The sequence below is a fragment of the Crocuta crocuta genome, unplaced genomic scaffold, assembly GCF_008692635.1.
Source record: "Crocuta crocuta isolate KB4526 unplaced genomic scaffold, BGI_CrCroc_1.0 scaffold72, whole genome shotgun sequence".
NCBI classification, from domain to species: Eukaryota; Metazoa; Chordata; class Mammalia; order Carnivora; family Hyaenidae; genus Crocuta; species Crocuta crocuta.
The window spans coordinates 88,088-106,545 of NW_027529427.1; the positions used below are offsets into that span (position 1 = coordinate 88,088).

The 18,458-nt window shown below is 37.6% G+C and overlaps 1 protein-coding gene across 1 annotated transcript in view; it reads right to left on the reverse strand.

The window, feature by feature from the left end:
- LOC144227403 (killer cell lectin-like receptor subfamily F member 1) overlaps positions 1-18,458 on the reverse strand; it is a 45,407-nt gene that overhangs the window by 9,183 nt on the left and 17,766 nt on the right. Inside the window, 1 exon segment of the mRNA XM_077759008.1 lies at positions 263-361. Coding sequence (XP_077615134.1) covers positions 263-361 — 99 coding nt within the window.

An 18,458-nucleotide genomic window follows, 5' to 3' on the forward strand; every position in this document is an offset into this window, starting at 1 on the left:
CACACACACACACACACACACACACACACACACACACACATTTTCTTTCTAATAGACTGTATGCCACTTGACAACAAGAAATCACCTGATTTGACTACATATTAAATACAGTACTATGGAGAATGATATATGGCTTTATACAGAGTAGTTTCTAGTTAAGCCTTTGTTAACATAACAGAAAATAAGTGAATGAGTGAATATGAAAAGAGTAGTAAGAAAAATGAAACATTTAGATATTTTTATTTAAAAACTTTCAACTTACCCAGTAAAAACAGGGAGATCAAAGTCAAAACCAGAATACCATTTATTATTCCAGATATTCCAAGTAAGATTTTATACCAGTGCAAATTCACAGAAGAATCTGAAGGATTAATAAAATGGATTAGCTAAGAAAAGTACATTTCTAAGAAGTGAAAACAACTGTAAGAATAGAATTGTAAATAATAGTGTTTTTGAATTTCAAATGATATCAGGCAGTCAAAAGCTTAAAATCTGGGGCGCCTGGGTGGCTTAGTCGGTTAAGCGTCTGACTTTCGCTTAGGTCATGATCTCGCGGTTTGTGGGTTCGAGCCCCGCATCAGGCTCTGTGCTGACTGCCAGCTCAGAGCCTGGAGCCTCTTTCAGAGTCTGTGACACCCTCTCTCTCTGACCCTACCCTGCTCACGGTGTCTCTCTCTCTCTCTTAGAAATAAATAAAACATTAGAAAAAAATTTTTTAAAGCTTAAAACCTAAATAAATAGAAAAATACACATCTATTTAATTTAGTAATGTTAGCATTACGATGTTAGAATGCATGTTATATCGAATCTTAAGAAATTGCTGATATTTGAAGAAACTGACCAGTGGGATAAAGAATTTTATTTTTTTATTTTATTTTTTTAATGTTTATCAGCACTTTTATTTTTTTAATTTTTTACAAATAGTTTATTGTCAAGTTGGTTTCCATATAACACCCAGTGCTCATCCACACAAGTGCCCCCCTCCATGTCAATCTCTCCCCTCCCNATTCTTCACTGGGTTGTTTTTCGGGCGTGGGTTTTGTTGAGTTCCTTATAGATTTTGGATATTAACCCTTTAACTGATATGTCATTTGAAACTATCTTTTCCCATTCCGTTGGTTGCCTATTAGTTTTCTGGATTGTTTCCTTTGCCGTGCAGAAGCTTTTAATCTTGATGAGGTCCCAATCATTTATTTTTGCTCTTGATTCCCTTGCTTTTGGGGATGTGTCAAGTAAGAAGTTGCTGCGGTGGAGGTCAAGGAGGCTGTTTCCTGCTTTCTCCTCTAGGGTGTTGATAGTTTCCTGTCTCACGTTCAGGTCCTTTATCCATTTTGAGTTTATTTTTGTGCATGGTGTGAGAAAATGATCTAGTTTCATTCTTCTGCATGTTGCTGTCCAATTCTCCCAACACCATCTGTTAAAAAGGCTGTCTTTTTTCCATTGGATATTCTTTCCTGCTTTGTCAAAGATTAGTTGGCTGTATATCTTTGGGTCTAGGTCTGAGTTCTCATTTCTATTCCATTGGTCTATGTGTCTTTGTTTGTGTCAATACCATACTGTCTTGATGATGACAGCTTTGTAGTAGAGGCTACATTCTGGGATGGTGCTACCTCCCGTTTTGGTTTTCTTCTTCAACATTACTTTGGCTATTCTGGGTCTTTTGTGGTTCCATACAAATTTGAGGATAGTTTGTTATAGTTTTGAGAATATTCTGGTGCAATTTTGATTGAATTTGCATTGAATGTGTAGACTACTTTGGGTAGTAAATGACATTTTAAGTATATTTATTCTTCCTATCCATGAGCATGGAATGTTTTTCCATTTCTTTGTGTCTTCCTCAATTTCCTTCATAAGTTTTCTATAGTTTTCATCATACAGATCTCTTATATCCTTGGTTAGGTTTATTCCTAGGTATTTTATGGTTTTTTGTGCAATTGTGAATGGGATCAGTTTCNCTTGAGAAGAATTGGTATTAATTCTGTTTTAAGTGTCTGGTAGATTTTCCCAAGGAAGCCATCAGGTCCAGGGCTCTTATTTGTTGGGAGATTTTTGATATATAAGTTTTCATAGTATTCCCTGATAATTGCTTGTATTTCTGAGAGGTTGGTTGTAATAAGTCCATTTTCACTCATGATTTTATCTTTTTGGGTGCTTTCTCTTTTTTTTCTGAGAAGCCTGACTAGATATTTGTCAATTTTGTTTATTTTTTCAAAACACCAACTCTTGGTTTCATTGATCTATTCAGTTGTTTCTTTGGTCCCTATTAGTATATTTCTGCTCTGATTTTTACTATTTCTCTCCTTCTACTGGGTTTAGGGCGTTCTTGTTGCTCTGTCTCTAGTTCCTTTAGGCGAGCTGTTAGATTTTGGTCGTGCACTTTTTCTAATTTCTTGAAATAGGCCTGGAGTGCAATGGACTTTCCTCTTAGGACTGCCTTTGCCGCATCCCATAGGTTTTGGATTGTTGTGTTTTCATTTTCATTTGTTTCCATATATTTTTTTAATTTCCTCTCTAATTGCCTGATTGGCCTATTCATTCTTTAGTAGGGTGTTCTTTAACCTCCATGTTTTTGGAGGTTTTCCAGACTTCACCTGTGATTGATTTCAAGTTTCAAAGCATTATGATCTGAGAGTGTGCATGGTATGCTCTCAATTCTTTAATATTTATTGAGGGCTGCTTTATGTCCCAGTATGTGATCTATCTTGGAGAATGTGCCATGCGCACTTGAGAAGAAAGTAAATTCCCTGGCCTCAGTATGTTAAGTTCTAAATATATCCGTCAGATCCGTCTGGTCCAATGTGTCTTTCAAGTCCATTATTTCTTTAATGATTTTCTGTCTGGTTGGCCTATCATTGCTGTGAGTGGAGTATTAAAGTCCCCTGCTAATAACACATTCTTATCTATATGATTGTTTGTGACTAATTATTTTAAATATTTAGGTGCTCCCATATTCGGTGCATAGACATTTATGATTGTTAGTTCTTCCTGACGGATAGACCCTGTAATTATTATGTTATGCCCTTCTTCATCTCTTGTTATTGTCTTTAATAAAGTCCAGTTTGTCTGATATAAGTATAGCTACTCCGGCTTTCTTTTGATTTCCAGTAGCATGATATATATTTCTCCATCCCCTTACTTTTAATCTGACGGTATCTTCCAGTCTAAAATGAGTTTCTTGTAGATAGCATATAGATAGATTTTGGTTTCTTTATCCATTCTGCTACCCTTTGTGTTTTGATTGGAGCATTCAGCCCATTTACATTCAATGTTGTTATTAAGATATGTGGGTTTAGAGTCGTTGGGTCCTTTGTGAGATTCATGCTTATGTTGGTGTCTCTGATATCTTCGTTCCTTGAAACACTTCCCTTAGAGCGTCCCCCAAGGATTTCTTGTAAGGCTGGCTTAGTTGTGACAAATTGTTTCAATTTCTGTTTATTTGGAAAGACTTTTATGTCTCCTTCTATTCTGAATGACAGGCTTTATGGATAGAGGATTCTTGGCTGCATATTTTTTCTGTTTATCACATTGAAGATCTCCTGCCATTCTTTCTTGGTCTGCCAAGTTTCAGTAGATAGGTCTGTCACCACTCTGATACGTTTCCCTTTGTATGTTAGGGCCCTTTTCTCCTTAGCTGCTTTCAAAATTCTCTCTTTGTCCTTATATTTTGCCATTTTTACTATGATATGCCGTGCTGAAGTTCGATTCAAATTACGTCTGAGGGCAGTCCTCTGAGCTTCTTGTATTTCAACGTTTACTTCCTTCCCCAGATTGGGGAAGTTCTCTGTTATAATTTGTTCCAGGACTCCTTCAGCACCTTTCCCTCTCTCTTCCTCTTCTGGGTTTCCTATGATACGGATATTGTTGCGTTTGACCATATCGCTGAGCTCTTGAACTCTTCTTTCCTGTTCCTGGATCAGTTTGTCTCTTTTTTCTCAGTTTCTTCTTTTTCTATAATGTTGTCTTCTAAATCACTTATTCTCCTTTCTGCCTCTTCAGTCCGTGAATTGGACGCCTCCAATTTATTATGTATCTCATTTACCGCGTTTTGAAACTCATCATGCGTATTTTTATGCACCAAGTTGTTTGTAGCCATAGTTTCTTTGATGTGCTCTATGCTTTTTGAAGCCCAGCGATTAATTTTATTATTGTTGTTCTAAAATTTTGTTCAGTTATGCTGCTTGTATCTGTTTTGAGCAGTTCTTTAGGTGTCAATTCTTTTTGGAATTTCTTTGGAGGAGAGCGCTTTCGTTTCATCATTTTGGTTAGCTTTCTGTCTCTTGTTAAAGACTTTTTTTATGCTCTGTGCACCTTTGAGCGCTGCTGCACCCAAGAAGACTCTGACTGTTCAGGGCCTATCCTTTCAGAGAGTGCTTTGGAATGGTATCTCTTGGTTTCTCTTGCTGAGACCTTGGTTATTTATTTTCTTGCTCGTAGTGATATTTGGGACTCTCCACCATGTGTACTTTGGCTTGTTTCTTTAGGTAGGCCTGAAGAAGAAAACAGACAGACCAACACACAGGGAACAGAGGCACACAGACACACAGAAAATTCCAAAAAAAATGCAAACCGAGAGGGAAAACAAAGTTAAGAGAAAAGACGGAGGAGGGAAGGCGAATAATAGAAAATAAGAAATACATTAAAAAGTCAAAAAGAAGAAAAGAAAAGGGAAAAGGAAGAAAACTGATGGACAAAGAACGGCTTAAAGCATATTACCAGATTTCCGAGCTAGAATTAAATAGCCGTGTGTATGCAGTGCTGGTTGAAGAGCATAGAGAGAGAGAAGACAGGGTGGGGATGAGGCAAAATTGGAAATAGAATGAACAGGCAGAAGGGGTAAGAAGCTTTTTTCAGCAGCGCCTGGGTGGCTTAGTCAGTTAAGCGTCCAACTTTCGCTTAGGTCATGATCTCCCGGTTCGTGGGTTCAAGCCCCGCGTCGGGCTCTGTGCTGACTGTCAGCTGAGAGCCTGGAGCTTGTTTCGGTCTGTGACTCCCTCTCTCTCAGACCCTCCCCTGCTCATGCTGTCTCTCTCTCTCTCTCTCCTAGAAATAAATAAAAGATTTTAAAAAAATTAAAAGAAGCTTTTTTCAAAGAGTTTCCACCATAATGGGTGGAATATGGTTGGAGAGGTGAGAGAAGGACGGCGTTGCTATCCAGAGAAACTATATAGTCTAATTACTCCTGAGAGAAAGAGATGAAAAGGTAGGTAGGTGTAGAATTTACATCTAAAGTATAGACTAAATGTGACTGTTAAGCAAGCTGGTGACCAGAATTAATCAGGTCAGTGTTCTGGAAAAAAGAGAGAGAGAGAAAAAAAGAAAGGGGCAGCTCTCTAGCAGGGATGGGCGTGGTTTGATCCAATGAGTCATGTGGGAGTTCTGCCTTGGTGGTTGTGGGGAGGAGAGTGGTGGTGCTCAAGTCCCTTCTTGAACCAAGCGCTGCACCTCACTTTTTTGGGTGTGTAAACTCTCCATGCCGGAGGCGCAGCCAAGGTGGGTCACCCTCTATATTCCCGGCTTGGCCTAGTTTCCAAATCCCAGTCTGTGCGCCCCACTGAAATTGCTATAGACACAACCTTGCAGGCGATCCCCTCAGGGCAATTTCAAGCCTCTTGACTAGCCTTGCAGATGGATCCAGAATCGCTGCTCCCTTCTCCTCCAGGTCGGGTTGGGAGCAAGGGCAGGGGTTTTTCTCTGGGGTGCCTCAGGTCTGCTGGAGAGGGGGAAACTGTGTCCCTCTGTGTCTTGTCACCTGAAACATGAACTCGTGGGCAAATCTCCCAGTGTTAAGCCCTTCGTCTCCCCTCTGGGGGTCCAGCCGAGCCAGAACCACAAAGGAGCAGTTGGCGCACGGCCCCTCCAGGACCAGTTGGCACACGGGCAGTTGGCACGCAGGGATTTGGTGTACACGCGATTGTTTTCCTGGGGATTGTTTAGGTCAGCTGGAAAGCCAGCGTCCGGGTCCCTCTGTGCCCCGAGCGGAGGTTTTTCTGTTCCCCAGCAACAGGGACCCTTTCTTGAGTAGTTTCAGCCCCTCTCTTTCCCCTCTCACTCCCTGCAGAGGGGGATCGCCCCCGTCCCTCTGAGTCTCTGATCCTGGCCTGATTTTATCTTCCCCAGTTCGCACTCACATTAGGAGGTTTCTCAGAGGATTCTGCATCCTTTTTCTCCCAATCTCTTGGGTTCTGTAAGGTTTCCTAATGGCTTCAGATCTTTTCAGTGTGAGATATGGGGGCGAGTGCAATGTATGGAGCTCCCTAGTTCTCTGCCATCTTGCCCCTTCTTTTCCGGGATAAAAAATTTTAAAGTATACACCTAATAATTCCCCAAGCATGAATGCATTCACATACACACACACTCATTTGTGCATGAGCACTTACAGATACACCCATATATATCCACACATATATACTTTCTAATTAATAAATTTGCTTTAATGTAATCATATTCACAAGTCATTCAACCCATCTCATTTACTAAGGAAGTAAATACGACTTCCTTTGTATGAAAATATTCATTTTATTTTCCATATACTGCAAAGTTCAATATAAGATGTGCATTCAGTGATGGCTATTGTCAACAAACTGATATCATAATACAGAAAGTAAATAGTCTCATCCAGGGGCTTAAGCATATATGTTGCTATTTTTCTCAACCTCATTAAAAGGACTTAGTTGGTAGACATTAGCATGGAATTAGATGAGCAATTAGTTTATACTGAATAAATGAACATCTATATTTTGCACAATAGTTTATGTCATCAAAGATAATTTTTGCAAATGCATTACAATAACTGATAAGAAGCCATACCCATAACTATGATCATTCTTATTGTTCAGTCAATAAACTGAGTTATAAATACTGAAACTCATATTCCAAATACCCTTTAAATCTGTGGGAATAAAAACACCACATTTGAAGATGCTGAACTCTGTCAAGAAAGAACATCCTAAACCATATAAAACAATATGTCATAAAAATGGTACACAGCTTTTATCTTACTATAATGTTGACAAGATAGTAAAATAAGATTTATTATATTCATTCAATTAATGAACTCCCTTCATTTCCCAGATTATTTTTTAATATTTTGGTATATTAAACGTCATCATCAAGAAATTCAAAGTATTCAACATACATAATATTTATTCATTTAAAAAAATCAAACACATGATTATCAGAAAACATTAGGAGAAAGGGTGCAGAAACCTTTTTAAATTCAACTCAGACTCAATTATTTCTCCTAAGCATCGTGAAAAGAGTTTCACAGGATGAATTTGAGGCATATTAAGGTTCATGTTTTCAGAAGAAATAACATTTTCATTATCTTGTGTTTTTTCCTGTGGAGAATTCGTAGAGAATTCTCCCGCACAGAATTTCACTTACATCAGAAAATAAAAATAAACATAATTTTAAAAATCCACAATCATTCTGAAGTGTCCACACAAAATCTTAAATATATTATTAGCAGCCCAAACACACCATGACCATGGTGGATTTATTCTGGAATGCAAGGACTATTCAAGAGTAAGAAATTCATTTTGTCCTATTAATAGAGCTAGAGAGAAATGTATCATCATCTCAATAGCTGCACAAAAATGCAATTGATAAAACTCAACAAATTTATGCTGGAAAATAAAGCAGAAATTAATGGATTCTCGTTCCATATGTACAACAGTAACAAGTGTCTTTTTTTTTCCATCTAATGAAGTTAATTGAGAAACACTAGAAGTTTTCCACAGACATTTCGAAAAAATTAATTAACTCTTATAAAGGTTAAATGGGAAGAGAGTCCTAAAAATAACTAAAGATAACAATAATTTGTTATTGAATACATAATATAAAAAGAGGTAAACTGTGACATCAAAAACATAAAAGGCGAGCATTAAAAAGGAAGAGTTTTTGTATGCAATTGAAATTAAGTTGTTATCAGTGTAAAATAGACTGTTATAGCTATACAGTGTTTTACAGAAGTGGATAGTAACCAAAGCAAAGCCTACACATTAGATGCACACATTAAAAGCAGAAGGAATCAAAGCATACCGCCATGAGAAACCAACTCACAAAGGAAGGCAGCAAGAAAAAGGGAAAAGAATAAAGGAATTATAAAACAGCTAAATAACAAGTCATAGGATGGCATTTCATATCAAGAATTCTACTAATTATAAATGGATTAGTTACTCTAATGAAAAGACATGGAGTGTCTGGATAGATTTAAATAAAAAACAAAACAGGACACAACTATATACTGTGTACCAGAGACTCACTTCTTTCAGGATGTACATAGGCTCAAAAAGAAGGGATAGAAAAAGATATTCTATGCAAATGGAGACTAAAAGAAAGCAGGGGTAGCTACAATATAGACATTAAGTCAAAAACTATAACAAGAGACAAAGAAAGCCATTATATAATGATAAAAGGGTCAGTTTATCAAGAGGATATAAATATATAGGTATACATATCAAGAGGATCATAAATATATACGTACCCAACATCAAAGTGGCTAAATACATTAAGCAAATATTAACAGATGCAAAAGAGAAAAATAGACAATAATGCAATAGTAATAGGGGACTTCAATACCTCACAGTCAACAATGGATAGACGATCCAAACAAAAAATCACTATAAAAATGTGGGACTTGAAATATTACTTTAGACCAAATGTACCTAACAGACATACACACAACATTCCATCCAATAAGAGAAGAATACAATTCTTCTCAAATTCAGAGGACATTCTCTAAGATGGATGATATGATAGGTTACCAAAAAAAGTCATAACAAATTTAAGAAGATTGAAATCATATGCAGGATTTTTTTTTCCAGTGACAATGGTATGAAGCTAGAAATCAAGACAGTAAGGTAACAGGAACATTTACAAATATGTCAAATTAAGCAACACACTCCTGAACAAATAATGAGTCCAAGGAGAAATCAAAAGGGGAAGTTTTTATTTTTTTTTATTTTTTTTAATAGTTTATTGTCAAATTAGTTTCCACATAACACTCAGTGCTCATCCCCACAAGTGTCCTCCTCCATGCCCATCCCCCCCTCCCCCCACATCCATCAGTCCTCAGTTTTTGTCAGCATTCAAGAGTCTCTCATGGTTTGCTTCTCTCCCTTNGTTTTTCTGTTTCGGACTCTCTCCTTTTCCCCTCTCACTCCCCGTAGAGGGTAGAGGGGGATCGCCTCCCACCCTGGAGTCTCCGATCCCGGCCCGAAAAGGGGAAGTTTTTAAAATCTTGAAACAAACAAATATAAAAATGCAACACACCAAAACTTATGTACACAGCAAAAGTATTTCTTTTTTTTTTTTAATGTTTTTTTTTTTATTTATTTGAGAGACAGAGAGAGACACAGCATGATCAGGGGAGGGTCAGAGAGAGAGGGAGACACAGAATCCGAAACAGGCTCCAGGCTCTGAGCTGGCAGTCAACACAGAGCCCGACGCGGGGCTCGAACCCACGAACCGCGAGATCATGACCTAAGCGAAAGTCGGACGCTTAACCGTCTAAGCCACCCAGGCACCCCACAGCAAAAGTACTTCTAAGAGAGATGTTTATATCCATAAAACCTATATTGATATTAAAAGAAAGCTCTCAAAGAAACCATCTAAATTTAAGCCACAAGGAATCAGAGGAAAAAAACAAGGAGGAGAAAACATTTGAAAATCCATATCTTATCTGATATCTAATCTGTATAAACAAGTTCTACAACTCAATTGCAAAAAATAAATAAATAAATAAATAAATAAATAAATCTTATTTTAAAGGGGGCAGATGATATATGAGTAGACCGTTTTCCAAAGAAGACATACAAATGACCAAGTACATAAAGTTGTTCAACATCACTAATCATCAGGGAAATGCAAACAATACCATAACGAGATATTACTTCATGTCTGTTAGAATGGCTATCAAAAAGAGATAACAGGTATTGGTGAGAGTGTGGAGAACTTTGAACTCTTGCACACTGTTGGTGAGAATATAAAATGGTCCAGTCACTATTGGAAATAGTAGAGTTACCATAAGATTCAACAATTCAACTTCTAGGTACACCAGAAGAATTGAAGTCAGTATTTTATTTTATTCTACTTATTTTATTTTATTTTATTTTTTGTTTATTTTTGAGAGAAACAGAGACAGAGAGGGCAAGCGGGGGAGGGGCAGAGAGGGAGAAAGAGAATCCTAAGCAAGCTTTGCACTGTCAGCACGGAGCCCAACGTGGGGCCCAAACTCACGAACCATGAGATCATGACTTGAGCTGAAGTCAAGAGTCAGATGCTTAATCGATTGAGCCACCTAGGTGCCCCATTCAAGTCCGTGTTTTAAAAAGATGTTTGCCACTATTATATTCATTGTGATATAAAATGGTACACTCATGTGGAGGGGAATTTAGGGGGAAACTAGCAAAATTTTATGAGCATTTGCACTGGCATCTAGCAATCTCTCTTCTACTAACATATCCCAGTGACATATTGGCAAAATATAAAAACACATATGTGTAAGGCGTTGTAGTGCTATTTATAATAGGAATACAATAGAAAAATATTGCAAACATTTTACATGTCCAATAATGGAACTAGTGGAACAGACTAGGGTACATCCATTTAATAGAGAAATATTAGACTGTATGTAGGATTTAAGTGTGTGGGAGGGAGAGAACAAGGTGAAAGCAAAAGATAGAAGTTGGATTTTGGGGAGTTGGAGATCTCTGAAAGTACCTTGTTATCTAGTTTTGACTTTGAAAACATATAAATGTTTTAAATTATTATAAAATAATTATAATTATATTGTATAACACATATTACATATATTATTATGATTGCGCAGTATGTCTTGGTCTCAGAGAGGGGGCCCAGGGCCATTTACCCTGACTCTTATCTCATTCCTCTGCCCTCAAATCCATTGTCTCAAGGCAAGTGCAAGCCACGGGGCAAAGTTGTGTCCACAAGTCAATCTCTCAGGGCAAAGAATGAGATGTAGAAGGTGGGCAGTGGAGAGGGGCAAGCTAATGGTACCTGTGCAATTGTCCTTTCGAATTTACTAGTGACTTAATGATGTTATTTGATACTTTTACAGTTATAGTAGGACTATTTTGCCTAAAAATTCATGGTATATTCCTGCTCTACATATTCTAGCTAGAGTCCTCAACTTTTGGTTTATTTATCAATAATTGGGTGGACAATGTGGATGTCAATCGGCCTCTTCCCTCAGACATCCTGGAATTGATTAAATAAACACCTGTAAAATTATCCGGACAGTAAGAATGGAAGCTATATTTGCTCAGATAATAAGGTCCTCCCCTATCATGGCTGATTTTATTAATACCTCCGCTGAATGCCTAACCCGTCAAGGGCAAGAGAAGAACACAATATTCAAAGAAAGCAGCCAATGACCTGATGGCAGAACTATTACTTACTTCCATCATGGACTAGATAGTGCTTTGTGTTTGTCGGAAGAATTACATATTTTAGGAGCATATTTGACTTCTGTACCTGTAATAATTCTGCTGGGACCACCATTCACAAAGTTACAGAATGTCTCATTTGTTGCTATGACTTTCCACACAATCTTGCATTTGACATTTTGCAGAAAAGTTTGGTAATTAGTTCATGCCTGAAGAATTTACTTTACTTAACTATATTTAACCTGCTGGGCAGGAAGCTGAAATGACTTTCTGAAGGTGCACTAGTGATACCAGCTGGTGCCATAAACAGAGAGTACAGGTTTGTGAATCAAAGCATGGAGTTAGGATTCACATTCAAAGTGCCCCCCTCCCATTATTACACCTAACTTCTTCCATATGAAGAAAATTCCTTCCTTTTCCCAAGATCTTGAGGGTTTTTTTTTTTTACATTTTCAAAAGTTTTAATTTAAATTCCAGTTAGTTAACATATGGCGTAATATTAGTTTCACGTGTACAATATAGTGATTGAACACTTCCACCACCCGGTGCTCATAACAAGTGCATTCCTTAATCCTTATCTCCTATTTAACACAAGACCTTGTTTTTGTTGAGTGTGGAGCTTCTGATGCCCAAAGGGAGACTGTTCTAATAAGGTACATGATCAAGGGACTGATGAATTAGAAACTAAGACTTCCTTTCTTGCATTTGTGCCTTCTCCATCATTGAAACAAAAAGCAGAGAACAGCATCATTGCAGTTGAGTTACTGTTATACAAGGTAGTTAGGAGAACTATGCCTGGAACCCAGGGGATTTATAAAACCAAGTTTTATTACCCTTTCCCCTGATAGTTTTGGTAAATGAAAGGCTAGGCCAACACAGTAGAAATACCACCAAGTACTTAGATCCTAGATAATGATAATCTGGGTTATTATATGAGGGGCACACTTTGTACAATTAGGTTGACAGAGAATAAAAGGAAAAGAAACACGAAATGGATAACAATCTAGGCCTTGTCTCCTGTGCCTGGAGTGGTGGGTGCCTGCTGACAGAGAAACAGACCTCAATGATTTAAAAGGACCAGAGAATTCCATTTGTGGATTAAGTACAATCATCCTGAAGGTAGGTTGCTTCTAGGTTCCAGAGTCCTATTGTCAAATCTTCTCTCAGAGTTAATGTAGTGATGATAAAATAAATGAAATTCATCACAAGTTGAGAAGTTTCTGTTATTCCCACAAAGCACTTTTGGATTTATTGTAATAACTGGCTTTCTAAACTTAAATTAGAATCTAGAAAATTTGTACGATTTAGGATTTGCCATGCCAAGCTAATCTGAATGTATACTTTCTGTAATTTCAGTTATTTACATTCAAAGTTTAAATCAAAATGTGTTTTTTGGTATTATGGAAATATGTAAAAGAATCTAAAGTGTCACATTATAAGATTATTATAGTATTTGGGGCACCTGGGTGGCTCAGTTGGTTGAGCATCCAACTTTGGCTCAGGTCATGACCTCAGGGTCTGTGAGTTCGAGCCCTGCATTGGGCTCTGTGCTGATGGCTCAGAGCCTGGAGCCTGCTTTGAATTCTGTGTCTCCCTCTCTCTCTGTTCCTCCCCTGCTTGCACTCTGTCTTTTCTTCTCTCAAAAGTAAAGATTAAAAAATTTTTAAAAAGGATTCTTATAATATTTACTAAAGCTGCTGCAAAGGTCTTAGAAATAACTGATAAACTGGAATTCATTAAAACTAAAAATGGCTCTATCAATGACACTGTCAAAAGAGTGAGGAGGTAAGCCACTGAGTAGCAGAAAATAATTGCCCTTCACATTTGATAAAGGATTGTTCCCAAAATGTACAAAGAACTCTTAAAGGTTGACAATAAGAAACAAAAACCTTAATTAAAACTGAGCCTAAGACCTTAACAGGCACTTAACTAAAGGTAACATACAGACGGCTAGCAAACATGAAAACTCCACATCGTCTGTCATCAAGGCCATGTCATTAAACAAGGTGGTGCCATTACACACCTGTTAGAATGGCCCAAGTCCAAAACACTGGAAACACCAAATGGCTGGCCAAATCGTGGAGCCATAGAAACTCTCCTCCATGGCTAATGAGATTGCAAACTGGGACAGCCACTTTGGGGGGACAGTTTGAAAGTTCCTTACAAAACTAAACATACTCTTACCATACAATCCCATGGTTACGTTCCTTGGTATTTACTCAAAGGAACTGAAAAACATGTATCTACACAAAAGCCTGGATGCGGATGTTTATAGTATCCTTATTTATGATTCTCAACACTTGGAAGCAACCAGGATGTCCTTTGGTAGATGAATGGATACATAAGCTGTTGTACAGGCAGATGCTGAAATATTATTCAGTACAATAAAGAAATACACAGCAAACCACGAAAGGACAGAGAGAAACTCTAAGTACATATTACTATATAACAGAAGCCAATCTGAAAAGCCAGCCTACTAGCATCCTACATGACTCCACCAGGACATTCTGGAAAATGTGAAACTATTGAGGCACTCTAAAGATCAGCAGTTGCAGGAGTAGAGAGAAGGATTAATAAGCAGGACACAGAGGACTTTTAGGGCAGCGAAACTACTCTGTATAACACTATACTGCTGCATACAGGTCATATATATTTATCTAGACCCATAGAATGTACAGAAGCAAGAGTGAACCCTCATGGAAACTACTGTCTTGGGTGCTAACAATGGGCCAGTATAGGTGCATCAGTTTTAACAAATCAATCTGGGCAAGTATTGATAGAGGGAGATAATGCATATGGGTGGGGGCAGGGAGGATATAGGAAATCTGTATACCTTTCTCTGATTTTACTGTGAACCTAAAACAGCTCTAAAAATACAATTTTTTTTTAATCTAGCATTCTAAAATTAACTTGAAATCCAAGTAACCACAAATAGTTCTAACAATAAAAATCCACCTCAGTATACTACGAAAACACTGATACAACCAAGGTACACGAGGATATTTTACCAACTAACCCTACTAATTAGATACTTTAAATAGAGCTAAATTCTCCATAAATGGATATACAATTAGGCTTGAAAAGGCCCTCGATGATGAGAAAATCATCTGTTGCTGAAGTACACTTCTTCTAAGCATTTGTATAAATTCTGCCTTTTGGAGCCAGTAAATCAATTGTAACCTCCTTTTAACATGATGCTTATTTGAACAATTGAAAACAACAAATTTCTTCCCAACAACCCCATTCCTGGTTCTCACCAAGTAGTTTAGCTATAACGATTTGTGTTGATTTGATCTAAGATTTCTTCATTACTTTAACATTCTCTTATCTTATATTGAACTTGGCCACTGAACTTCCCCTAGTGCTTTCTTAAGCCTCTATAAATTAAAGTAATTCTCCTCTGGTTACTTTTTCAGTCTAGATTTTAATACAAGCTTCACTCATCTTGTCAGATTCTTCATTCTCTCTGAATTTCAGAAAGTTTGGCGTGTATGAATCTGTCATTCAGTGCATTAGCTATTCAAGTTGTGTGCCTTCTACAAATTTATTTATGTTAATTGGAGTATCCATAAAACGTGAAAGAAGATGGGACCGAAGACGATGGAGATGGTATGAAGCAAATGAACCCCCTCTATCAACTAATGACAACTAATCTGAGTAAAACTGATTTCACGCAGGTGAGTATTATTTTGTCAGCTATCTCAAAGAAAACCACATACTTCATCATGAATATTTTTCACACCCATTAGTGTACATATACCAAGAATATGATCTCATTCTGGTATGACTTGTCTACATACTCGTATTATACACATGACTATTTACTAAGACTTAGCAAACTATATTTTTATTTTTTTTAATGTTTTATTTATTTCTAGGAGAGAGAGAGACAGCGTGAGCAGGGGAGGGTCAGAGAGAGAGGGAGTCACAGACTGAAACAGGCTCGAGGCTCTGAGCTGGCAGTCAGCACAGAGCCCGACGCGGGGCTCGAACCCACGAACCGCGAGATCATGACCTAAGCGAAAGTCGGACGCTTAACCGACTAAGCCACCCAGGAGCCCCAGCAAACTATATTTTTAACAATTCGTTCTGCCCACTGTTGCCCTAAAGTTCTCAGCTCCAAAAATATCTGATATATTTTGTCATATCTGCTACAGAGGACTTGTTTAATGTCTACATATTTGTGAATTTTCCGGTTTCCCTTCTGTTACTGATTTGTGATTTCATTCCTTTGTGGTAAGAAAGACAGTGCAATGTCAGTCTTAAAGGTTTTAAGACTCGTTTTGTCACCTAATATGTAATCTATCCCAGAGAATGTTCCGTGTGTGCTTGAAAAGAATGTGTGTTTGGCCGCTTTTGAGTGGAAGGCTCTACATGTCTATTAGGTCGTTTGTTCAAGTTTGTTGTTTTCCTTATTGTCTAAATGTTTTAATCTGTTGCTGAAAGTGGGGTAGTGAAATCTCCTACTATTGTGTTTTTGTTCTATTTCTGCTTTCTGTTTGTCAGTGTTTATTTATATATTTAGGTGTTCTGATATTGAGTGCATATATTTTAAAATTGTTATATATTCTCAATTAATTGATCTTTTATCTCTAGACAATGTCCTTCTTTGTCTCTTGTGAGAGGTTTTGTTGTTGTTTTTTTTTAAGAAGAGGGGGCAGAGGGAGAGAGAAAGAGAGAGAGAGAGACAGAGAGAGAGACAGAGAGACAGAGAGAGAATCTGAAGCAGTCTCTATGCCCAGCATGGAGTCCGACCCAAGGCTGGATTCCATGACCCTGGGATTATGACCTGAGGTGAAATCAAGAGTCAGACACTTAACCCACTGAGCACCCAGACACCCCAGAGAAAGAGACAAAGAAAATCTTGAGCAGGCACCACACTCAGCACCAAGCCTGATGTAGGGCTTGATCTCACAACCCTGGGATCATGACCTGAGCTGAAAACAAGAGTTGGACACTCAACCAGCTGAACCACCCAGGCGTCCCCTGGGTGAAAGAGTTTTTGTGAGAGTGAGAGCTTTTGACTTAAGGCTATTTTACCTGAGATAAAATAGCCACCACCCCTGCTGTCTTTTGTTTACCATTTGCATGAAATATCTTTTTCTAACTCTTTACTTTCAGTTTATGTGTGTCCTTAAATCTAAAGTGAGTTTATTTTAGAAAACATACAATTGGGTCTTGTGCTTTGTCTGTTTGTTTATCCATTCAAGTACTTTATGGCTTTTTTATTGGGGAGTTTAATTATTTACATTTAAAGTAATTATTGATAAAGAAGGAATTACTTTTGCCATTTTATTCTTTTCTGTTAGTCTGATTCTTTTATCTGTATTTTCCTCTTTTGACGTCTGCCTTTGTGGTTTGCTAATTTTTTGCATTGATATGCTTTTATTTCTTTCTCTTTGTGTGTGTTCAACTTCTCTACATATTTTTTTTTGGTTGTGGCTGAGGCTTACATAAAATATGGTACAGTTGTAACAGTCTATTTTTTGTACCAGATATCAGAATTTACTGGAAAGCTATATGCATTCAAACTATGTAGTATTCATGTAAGGATGACAGACCAATAAAAGAGAAAAAGATCTCCAAAACAGGGGCACAGATTTACAGACAATATATGACAGAGGTGGCTCTGTGGATCAGTGCAGGAAGGCCTGACACTTTAACAAATGATGGTAGTACCTATGGGTGTCTACATGTGAAAATAGGAAGGGAAGTAGGTAGGATAATGGGTGGAATAGATAAAGGGGATTATGAGTGCATTTGTCCTGATGAACATTGAAAAAGGCATACAATGGTTGTATCATTATATTGTACACCAAAAATGAATATACTCTGTATGTTAATGATACCTGAATGAAAAAGTCTTTGCAAATGACTAATATTGATCTATTTTAAGTTGAACTATTTTATTAAATAGCCAAAACATCTGTAATAAAATAACATTTTGACTTATAAAATTCCTTAAATAATTTAATACTGTATTTCACAGCTAACATATGCAGTAAGAAGCTACTTCCTGATTTCCTACAGCTTTTATTTAATTATTTTCAAAACCGTGATGTATACTTATGGAAGTGAATCATGAAAAGAATCACTTTATGCCATAAGGTTTCCTACTGATATTTTCTGATACAGGAATCAATTCAAGGATTTTGTTATCACTGAACTCAAATACACCCATTACTCTACTGAAAAATGTCCATGTATATGATGGATGTACCAATATTTATTCTATGTGCCTCCTTGATTTGTATTAATAATATAAGTAATATGCCTCAAGGTGTCACCTTAAGCATCATTTCCTCAAGATCTTCTTTGCCAATACAAACCAGAATAATTCTGTCATTGTTTTACTTTCTCGATGGCATTTATGTAAATACAGCAATAGCAAAAGTTTCTTAAGAGCTTAAGAGATGGTTGAGTATCTGACTCTTGATTTCAGCTCAGGTCATGATCTCACAGTTTGTGGGATCAGGCCCCTTGTCAGGCTCTGTGCTGACAGCTTGGAGCCTGCTTGGAATTCTCTCTCTCCCTCCCTCTGCCCCTCCCCTACACATGCTCTCTCTCAAAATAAATAAACTTTTAAAAATATTTATTTATTTATTTTTGATGGAGGCAGAGAAAGTGTGAGGGGGGATGGGTAGAGCTAGAGGGAGAGAGAGAAAAAGAATCCCAAGCAGGCTCCACACTGTCAATACAGAGCCAGACATGGGCCTGGAACCCAAGAACCGTGAGATCATGACCTGAGCCAAAATCGAGAGTTGGACACTTCACTGACTGACCCACACAGGCGCCCCTAATATGAAGTGATTTTGAAATGCGTTCCACATGCATTATATCATTAGAACTTATGACCACACTTTCGTGTCATCTTAGATTGTTATCATTTTGAAAATGAAGAAAAGGAACCTAAGACAGATTGTGTTATTTTCCCAAGATAACCCAGGGATGGTGATAATTTGAGGCTATAGAACTCAGAGGCCTCAGAATGGTCTTTCCCTCCACACTAGCTCTCCCTCCAGTAACAGGTAAAACTGATACCACACCCTC